Here is a 10,173-nt window from a genome sequence, read left to right as displayed (position 1 = left end):
CCTTCCACAGTGGAAACACACCACTGTTCAGCTGTGAACCTGTTCTACGCCTGATGGGCTCTGGCTGCGGTGACTCAACATCCTTGAGCGCCTCTCCTGGGGAACGTGTGTGTGCATTTCTGCAAGTGCACATGTGGAGAGTGCCGCTGAGTGTCGGTGAGAAGTGAGTACCCACTGACCACCCACCAGCCCTGGTTGACAGTTCTGCTTGCCCACGCCCTCATGAACGCTTGGCACTTTTCGTTTCAAATTGCTTTGGTCTGCAAGCTAATGAAGTTGCGCACCAGTTTTTGTGCTTCTCGGCCCTCAGAGATCCTCTCTGTGAAATACCTGTCAAGACTTGGGCCCATTTTTGATTGGGTTATCTATCTTTTTCTTACTGATTGATAGTTCTTTATATTTTTTGGATTTGAGTTCTTTGTTGAATATATTCTCCAACTCTGTGGCTTGCCTTTTTACTCTCTCAATGGCATCTTTTGATAAACTAAAGTTTTTAATTTCAGTAAAGTCCAATAAATCACATTTTTTTCTTTATAGTTAGTGCTTTTGTGCTCTGTTTAAGAAATCTTTGCCTACTCCAAGGTTACAAAGATGTTCTCCTTGATTTATTTCTCTGAAAGTTTCATTGTTTTACTTTTCACATTTGTATCTGCAATTTATCTAGAATTGATTTCTGTATATTATTGTGGTAAGGATCCACATTTTTTGTCATATGGGTATTTATTGATTCAGCCCTTTACTGGAAAAAAACCCACCATTCTCCACTGTTCTGCTATGTAACCTTTGTCACAAATCAGGGAAGCGCATATGTGTTGGTCTGTTTCTAGACTCTATTCTGTTGAACAAATCAGAAGTCTATCCTTGCATTACACCTCTGTCTGCATTACTACAGCCTTACAATGGGAAGTGTCTCCAGCATTGTTCTTTCTTATGAAGCACACTCAGCAAAATGCACACCCATGGTCCCAAGCATGGTCGCACCAGCATTACTCATGGAAACCTCCCAAAGTCCAACAAGAGCAGAACAGATAAATAACGTTCTTCTTTGTGCTTTTTCTCCAGCAATTTTCTTCTTCTTGGCTATCTTAGGCCCCTTGCATTTCTACATGAATTTTAGAATTAGTTTGTCAATTTCTGCAAACAAAAAAAAAAAAAGGAAAGAAAAAAAAAAACGTCCTGGGACTTTTGACTGAGATTACATTGAATTCATAGATTAATTTGAGAATAACTGGTATCTTCTCAATATTAAGTTTTCCACTCCCTGAATATGGAATGGCTCTCTATTTATTTAGGTCTTTAAAATTTTATGTCAATAATATTTTGTAACTTTCAGTGGGGGTCTTAGACATCTTCAGATTTGTGCTTAAGTAGTTGATATTTACTGACACTATTATAGATGATATTTTTAAAAAATTTTTGAGATAAAATACTTATAAAGTTTACCATCTTAATCATTTTTAAGTGACAGTTTAGTGGTATTAAATACATTCACATTATTGTGCAACCATCTCCACCATCCAACTCCCTAATTCTTCATCCGGTATAACTGAAAATCTGTCCCCAGTAAACACTAATTCCCCACTCCCTCTGCCCCCAGCCCTGGAAACCACCATTCTGCTTTCTCTCTCTACGGATTTGACTACTCTAGGGATCTCATATAAGTGGAATCATACAGTATTTGTCTTTTGTGACTGACTCATTTCACTTAGCATAATGTCCTCAAGGTTCATCCATGCTGTAGTATATTGCAGAATTTCCTTCGTTTTTAAGGCTGAATATTATTCCATTGTATGGATGGGCCGCATTTTGCTTATCCATTCATCCACTGATGGACACTTGGGTTGCTTCCACCTTTTAACTGTTATGAACAATGCTGCTATGAAAATGGGTGTACAAATATCTCTTGGAGAAGGTACTTTCAATTCTTTTGGGTATATAACCAGAAGTGGAGTTGCTAGACCATATGTAATTCTATTTTTAATTTTTTGAGGAACCTCCATACTGTTTTCCACAGCAGCTGTACCATTTTACACCCCCACCAACGGTGCACAAGGGTCCCAATTTCTCTACATCCTCACCAACACTGTTTTCTGTTTTTTTGAGAGTAGCCATTCTCATGGGTGTGAGGTGGCATCTCACTGTAATTTGATTTGCATTTCCCTAACAACTAGTGATGGTGAGCATCTTTTCATGGCTTCTTGGCCATTCATATATCTTCTCTGGAGAAATGTTTATTCAAGTCCTTTGCCCATTTGAATTGAGTTGTTGGTTTTGTTGCTGTTGAGTTTTAGGAGTGCTCTATATATTCTGGATATTAATCCCTTATCAGATATATGATATGCAAATATTTTCTCCTATCTTGTGGGTTACCTTTTTACTCTGTTGATAGTGTCTTTTAATTCACAAAATTTTGAAATTTTCACAAAGTCCAATTTGTCTATTTTTTCTTTTGTTACCTGTGCCTCTGATATCACATCCAAGAAATCATTGCCAAATCCAATGTCATAAAGTTTCTGTCCTATTTTTTTTTCCTAAAAGTTTTATCGTTTTACATTTAGGTCCTTGATCCATCTTGATTTAATTTTTATATATGGTGTTAGGTAAGGGTCTAACTGCATATGTGTGCACATATGTGTATGTGTGAGTGTGTGTGTGTGTATATATATGTACCTTTTATCACACAGAGGAAATTCCCTTCTATTCCTAATTTGCTAAGAGATGTTTGCATCATAAAATAAGTGTAGAATTTTCAAATCCTTTTTCTGTAACTTTCAAAATGATTTGGTTTTTCTTCCTATTTTAAAAATTAATATAGCAGAACAATGATTTTATTTTCAAATATTGAACTATGCTATGCATAATTTGAACTCCACAAGACATTATAATTATTGTTTTGTGCAGTCCAAGTTCCTTTATATTAGTCCATATCAGGTTCTTCAGTCTCTCCTGCATTTCCACTTTTCCATCTGAGATTTTTTTCCTTTGCCTGAAGAAATCCAATTAGTTTTTCTTTATGTGCAGGCTGCTGATAACAAATTTCTTCAGTTTTGTGTTTCTGAATAATTCATTATTTCTCTTTCCTTTTTGAAGGATATTTTTGCTGGTTATAATATTCTGGTTGGCAGGTATTTTCTCTCAGCAATTTAAATATATATCACTTCATTGCCTTTTGCGTCCATTGTTTTTGAGAAGACAGCTATCAATCTTACATTCTTTTCAAAGTAATATGTCCTTTTTCTGTGGCTATATTTAAGATTTTTTCTTTGTTTTTGGCAATTTTACTATGATATACCTAGGTATGTTTTGTGTTCATCTTGCTTGCAGTTTTCTTGAGCCTCCTGAATCTGTGGACAGAGATTTTTCTTCAGTTTTGGAAAATTCTTGGCTATTATTTATCTGAATATTGCTTCTATCCGTTTTCTCTATTCCTTCCTTCTTATTCCAATTACGTACGTTGTTAGACTTCTGAGTATGTCACATGTGTCTCTTACACTCTGGACTGTTCCCTTGCCACGTCCCCCGCACCCAGCACCTCTCCCCTCCAGCTCCCCCACCCACAGGACCCCCCAGTCTTCCCTGTGCTTCCCTTCCTGGTCTCATTGTTATCCATCATCTCTCCTCTCCTAGCTGGACACCCAGGGAGAATAGGGGCCATGACCTCTGGGTCCGGGGTCACATCCTGCCCAGCTGCTCACAGTTGGGCCCAGGCACCAGGGAAGCAGCCTGGAGACATCTATCCGATAAACCACAGTCTGGACCAAGCAGCCCATCAAAGGACCCCAGGCTGTGGCTCGCCCCGAGCCCAGTGACTCTCCCTGCTGGGTCACTCTTCGCTGTCTGGATTCACAGCACCTTTGGCTCCTCATGAGGCAAAAGGCAGCTTGAAGCAGGGTGTTCTCTGGGCTCCCTGAAGTAACTAGCACCAGCAAAGGAAACCCGGTCCCCGGATCTCTATGCCTGAGGCTGCCTTGCACTGGGCAGTCCCACTGAACCCAGGAAGGACGTTGCAGAAGTCCATGGGGTCATCAGCTTAACTAATAGCCAGGGAAGGGGACTTCCAGAGACTAGGGGCCCTGGTAGGAAAGACCTCAGCATCCAAGGTCACAGGGCCAGGGAGATGCTCAGAGGATATACAGCCACAGGCCCCGGCTGCCCTGTGCCTCCAGGAGGCCACAGCTGGCCCCTGTCAGCTCAAAGAGGCCATTACAGGGAGGGCTGCACACCAGTCTGAAGTGAGGCTGAAGGAGAGGGGGCCTGGCTGGAGGACCTGCTGCTGAAGGCCAAGGGGAGTCCCTCAGGGCAGAGGATCGCCACCCATACCAGCTGCCACCAAGCCACAGGACAGCACAGATGGGTCCGAGGGGATGCCACCTGGGCCAGTTGCCCAGGGACTGCCAGGGTGGGGGTGGGAAGTGCTTGGCGCTCAAGAGAACTGGACACTTCGCCCCCTAAACTAGTCGAAGAACTAGGAAAAGCTCCTGGAGGAGGTTGGGGGGTACACACGAGCCAGCACCAGTTCCAGCCTGGACCCCAGCCACAGCCCAGGGAGACAGCCCTCCCGGCACAAGCTGTGTGGTCCCGGGTGCACCCGTCCTCCCAGTTTCACAGCTTCTCCTATAAAATGGGCCCCGTCCACCTCACAGGGCCACGGAGAAGTTTCTGTGAGACACTACAAAGGGCTTAGGTGGGGCCATCAGCCAGGGCGGCTGCTGTCTTATCACGGAAACTTTACACCAAAGGTCTTAATGACACTGGCCAACGACAAAAAAGCTTGATTCCATGGGGAGAGAAAGGCATAGGGTTCCAAAAGGGGGAACTAAACATTATCAACCAACAACTAAAGACAAAGACCCAGGTCAGCACCACTGACTGGAGGAGAAGTGCCCACCTGTACATAAAGGAGGGTTCAGGGGCAAACACTGCCCTGGGCACCCCTCGCCCACCTCCTCCTCCCTCCCCTCCCCACCCTGCCCTCCCCACCCTGCCCTTCCCCTCCTCCTCCCCCCACTCCCCCCTATCCTGCCTCAGCACCCCCACCTTATTTTTCGCAGTAATGTATGGAAGGGCCGGAACAGCTCAGACATGTCTTCCACCTTGCGGTCCAAGTTCAAGGGTCCATCCGCGTAGACCACGAGGCCACTGCATTCAAGACACAAAAGCCAGGGTGGCATCAGGCCCTGCAGCCACCTGGGTGAGCCCAGACCACACCCACATCCACACCTGAGGCCACATCACGCTCAGCACTAGCACATGCTTCCACTCCTGTGATCGAATCTTCAACTTTAGAAAAAAGCAATGAAAATTATTACCCAGGCTTTATCATCCTTTTAAGTTGATTAGCTTTTGTTCATTTGAAGGATCATAAAATAATTATAAAAATATAATACCTGCACACATCACTGCTTCGATCAGATAAACCAGCATCAAGATTTGTTACTAAAATCTACCTTCTTAAAAACGGAAAAACTGAATTTGTGTTTAAATTTAACACGAATGTAGAGGTTTGCGAGAATTAGGCCTGAAACCATTTACTCCAAAAGCGAAACAGAAGTTGGAGGTGAGAACCGAGGTCCTGCACGGGGACAGAGGACAGCCTCTGCCCATCGCTGGCCCTGGACCCAGGCCAGTGCACCCCCTGAGCCTCTAGGGCTGGGCCCTGTGGGTGCCAGCAGGTCAGGGATGAGCATCTCAGGCACCCTGCACAGACAGGTGAGACTTCTCACAAACGTGCTCTCCAGGCTGTCCTCCCAGCCTCCACGGACGCCCAGAACTCAGACCTCACACGCCCCCGTCCACATCCCTGAAGTCCAGGGGCTGCTCTGAGTCTTTCTTACTCACACTGACCGCAGCATCTCCTGGCTCCCTGGTCCATACCAGGCTGTGACAATCCACTCCAAGCCCCTGCCTGCTCGCTCACTCCTGAGCCCCACGAGGTCCCCACAACGAACTGCGTGCTTCGTGGCCCACCCTCCCTTTGCTCAGGCTGCCCCCAAACCCACCTTTCCCTCCCAGAGGTCTGGCCCAAGCTCCAGCACTCTTCAAGGCAGGAGGCAGCCTCCTGTCACTCCCCGGGCAGGGCTGACTTTCTCTCCAGGGCGTCCCTGTGCCTTGAGAGGCACCCTCTCCCCCAGACTGAGGCGCCATGCCCCATCTGACTCTGCTCAGATGCCACCTCCAGGGGGCCCCCAATTCCGCAGGCAGCACCACATTCACCCCGCCTGGTGATCTCACCACGCACTGTGCACAGCCCTGCCCCGCTCCAAGTGGGCGCCATCACCCATGTCTGGGCCTGCTCCTCCAACAGCCAACCCATCCCTGGAGGACCCTTCTCTGGGTGCCTCCTCCTGGGTCTCCCGGGACCAGACAGCTCAGGCCTTGGCATGTTGCAAGTGCCCAGGGAACGTCCACCCATGAACACGGGACCTGTCTCCTTGAGTCCTCCACTGGAGCACAGGTGAGGGCCTCGTGGGCTTGTTTGCATAAACCGAGAACCGCCTGCATGTCTCTCTCTGCAAATGAACGGGATCTTATCATTCTGGGATCTAGTCATCACCATCCAACAGAGTCCCTGTGTTCAGGAACTCATCCAGTTCAGTGAGAAAAACTGATAAACAAAATTGAATGAAGACACTGTTTTTCCCTTAAAAAGTCTGGGTTTCAAGATTCAAAAGTCACAGGAAAAACATGGGCTGCACTGCCTCCTGGGGCACGCCAGGCTGTGACCCACGGCCACCAGACCTGTGGAGTGGCCGGCTCACCCTGGGCAGCAGGAGGGATGGGGCTGTGATGAGGGGCTGTATCCTGAGCACAAGGGAGAAAGGCAGAGGTCGGCCGGCCAGGCTTCCGTTCCTCCCCATCTGTTTTATGGATCTTACATGAGCTGAGGGTTCTGGTTAAATTAACAGTGCATGGGGGACAATTTTCTGAGATAGAATCTTAACTTCGTAGGTAAATCCAGTGGGCCCAAAGGCAGAGTGGAAATGGGCAGAAAAGGGGTGGGTTTGGGGAATCCCTGCCCCAGCTTCCTGGCATCCCACCTTTCAGAAAGCAGCGATTATGCCGGGAGAAGGGGCCCTCCTGCTCACCTCCACAGAGTGTGAGCGGTGCCCAGGGTTGGCCGAGGCTGGTCTGGAGCCTCAGAAAAAAGTCCATTCATTAGGAGGGCTCCGTGCACAGACCTCCAGGGCCTCTGTGCCCAACCCCGTGGGAGGCCAGGGGACCTGAGGACATCCCCTCAGCTTCATCTAGGCATCAAGCCGTGCTCTCTGCTGCTGGAGCCCTCAGGGCACCAAGTGCTGTACTCCAGCCGAGCCCTCCAGCTCAGCAGCTCTGGGAAGTGCCGCTGACCATGAAGGACAGGGCAGAGAGAAGGCCAGTGGGACGGCCAAGTTGTCTGTGCCCCCATGACTGGGTGTCCCTGAGGACAAGGGAGAGGCTGGTCTTCATATCCCAGAAGGTGCTCAGCAAACATCTGTTCAGTATCTGGCTGCCCAGGTGATGATGCAGTGGGGGTAGAAGGGTGGGGGAGATGGGGGGAATGAGGCCTGGGAACAAGCCATCGAAGGAAGCAGTTGGGTCCCATGCAGCCCAACAGGGCAGGTAATCCAGGCCTCCTGCCATCACAGGCCACACAGGCCTGTGTCCATACTGCCACCAAGGAGGGGCAAGGCAGCCCCCACAGCTGAGCTGGCAGGCAGGTGGCTGGATCCCCAGGGAGCCTTGGCATAGACAGCGTACAGCGAGGGGCCTGGCCCAGGTCCAGCTCAGTTGGGCAAGTGGGAGCACGCCCAGCACGGTGGTGCCCCTACTCCCATTCCTTAGGTCGTCTTTTCACTTTCTTCATAACGTCCTTTGATGCACAAAAGTTTTTAATTTTGATGAAGTCCAATTTATCTATTTTTTCATCTGGTACTCATGCTTTTGGTGTCAAATCTGAGAACGTGAAGATTTACCTTCTGTATTAGTCAGAGTTCTCCAGCGAAACAGAACCCATAGGATGTGTGAGTATATACACATGTACATAATACATATATGTGTGTGTATATATGTGGAGAGAGAGAGTGTGTGTGTGTATACATGTGGATGTATATATATTTGGAGAGAGAGGGAGAAGAGAGAGATTTTAAGGAATTGGTTCACATGATTGTGGGAGCTGGCAAGCCCAAAACCTGCAGGGTAGGCTGGCAAGCCAGAGACCCAGGAAAGAGTCGATGTTGCAGCTTGAGTTTGAAGCCAGTCTGGAGGTAGAATTCCCTCTTACTTGGGGACCTCAGTCTGTTTTCTCTTGAGCCCTTCAACTGACTGGATGAGGCCCACCCGCATTATGTAGGGTAAGCTACCTTACTCAAAGTCTACTCATTTAAGCGTTCATCTTATCCTAAAAATACCTTATAGCAACACACAAACCGACGTTTGACCAAATATCTGAGTACTGTGGCCCAGGCAAGCTGACACACGAAATTAATCATCCCAGAGTCCAACCTCGAGCCTTTGCAAGCGGATGTCCAGTTGTCCCAGCACCATTTGTTGAAAAGACCATTCTTTCCACATTGAATGGTCTTGGCGCCCTCGTCGAAAACCAATTGGCCATAGAAGTTTGGGTTTATTTCTGGCCTCTCGATTCTATTCCATTGGTCTCCTCACGATAGTACCACACTTTTGATTACCGTAGCTTTGAGGTAAGTTTTGAAATCAGGATGTGTGAGCCCTCCAACTTCGTTTTTCTTTTTCAATATAGTTTTGGCCTATTCAAGGCCCACTGTGGTTCCCTATGAATTTGAGGAACATTTTTTCCTTCTCTGCAAAAAAAGGCCAGTGGAGCTTTGATAGGGATCGCCTTGAGTCTGTTGATCACTTGGGGGAGTATTGTCGTCTTAACTATCCAAGTCTTCCCGTCCATGAACTGGGGACATCCTTCCACTGCATTAGGTCTGTGATGCTCAGGAATGTAGTGTAGTTTTCGGTGTACTTGTCTTTCACCTCCTTGGTTAAATTTATTTCTAGGTATTTTATTCTTTTGGATGTTATTGTAAACCTCTTCCTTAAAATAACATTTAATTACACACAATGGAATATTATTCAGCCTTAAAAAGGAAGGAATTTCTGACATATGCAAACATGGATGAATCTTGAAAACATGCTAAGTGAAATAAGCCAGACAGAAAAGGACAAATACTGTATGATTCCACTTATATGTGGTCCCTAAAATAAAATTCATAGAGACAGGAAGTAGAATAGAGGTTACCAGGGTCTGGGGAGACGGGGGAATGGGGAGTTATTGTTCACGGGGCACAGAGTTTCAGTTTAGGACGATGGAAAAGTTCTGGAGACAAATGGTGGGGAGGGTTGCACAACAATGCGAATGTACTTAATACCACCGATGGACATTTGAAAAGGGTTAAAATGGCAAACTTTATGTTATGTATATTTCACCAAAATAAAAAATTAAGATTTATTGCTTTGATTTCTGTTTCCAAAAGTTATACCTATTACGTTAAGAAATTTTGTGAAGCAGAGACATAGCGTTTGGAAACAAGTTTTTGTACTCAACACACTAGGAATGTTTTTCCATGGCATTTGAGATTCTTCTCCAATGTTATTTAAATGGCTGGAGTATCATTTTTAAACAATCCCTTAGTTCTGGATATCCCCTCCCATCAAATTTTTATGATTAGAACTCAAGCCTCAGTGAGAATCTTTATAAATACATATTGTGCCCTGTCAGACCAATGCAACAACATTCCGCATAAGTTCGCCATGTTACCACATGCCAGGCACTGGGGAGGGAGTGACAAAAGGAGGAGAGCACTCCTGCCCTGTGGTGCTCACAGGCCCCTGGGGGAGACCTGAAAATAACACAAATCCCCTTTGTATCAACTATTCCGAATAGGAAATCTACAGAAACAGACAGGTGGTTGCCTGGGGCTTGGGAGAGAGGATTATAGTGGGTGCAGGTAATCTGCTCCGGGTGTTGAAAATGTTCTGAAATCAGTGGTGGTGGTTATACAACTCTGCGAATTTACTAAAAACCATTGAATTGTACACTTTAAGTGGGTGAGTCATGCGGTATGTGAATTATAGCTCAATAAATTAAAAAAATAAGCAATTCTGCGGGCTGCTGGAGGCGGTGAGCAGCTGGAGGAAGGGCTGCAGGTGAGGCAAGGTCAAGGGGAG

The 10,173-nt window shown here is 46.6% G+C and overlaps 1 protein-coding gene across 8 annotated transcripts in view; it reads right to left on the bottom strand.

Moving 5' to 3' along the window:
* Positions 1 to 10,173, bottom strand: part of ZFYVE28 (zinc finger FYVE-type containing 28) — a 121,341-nt gene that overhangs the window by 31,938 nt on the left and 79,230 nt on the right. For 5 of the 8 annotated variants that reach the window (XR_011538813.1, XR_011538814.1, XM_070615207.1 and 2 more), the window contains exon 7: positions 5,038 to 5,139. The exons of 1 other annotated variant lie outside the window; for it this stretch is intronic. Coding sequence is in view for 4 of the 7 variants with exons in the window: in XM_070615207.1 (XP_070471308.1) it covers positions 5,038 to 5,139 (102 nt within the window). In the remaining 3 variants the exon portion in view is untranslated. Of the gene's footprint in view, positions 1 to 3,148; positions 3,345 to 5,037; positions 5,140 to 10,173 lie in introns of those variants that run through there. 2 more of the 8 variants (XR_011538815.1, XM_070615209.1) reach the window with 2 other exon arrangements.

The sequence above is a fragment of the Equus przewalskii genome, chromosome 3 (assembly GCF_037783145.1).
Source record: "Equus przewalskii isolate Varuska chromosome 3, EquPr2, whole genome shotgun sequence".
Classification (NCBI taxonomy): domain Eukaryota; kingdom Metazoa; phylum Chordata; class Mammalia; order Perissodactyla; family Equidae; genus Equus; species Equus przewalskii.
The sequence above is the reverse complement of the archived record's forward strand: the minus strand, read 5'-3'. Positions and strand labels throughout refer to the sequence as shown.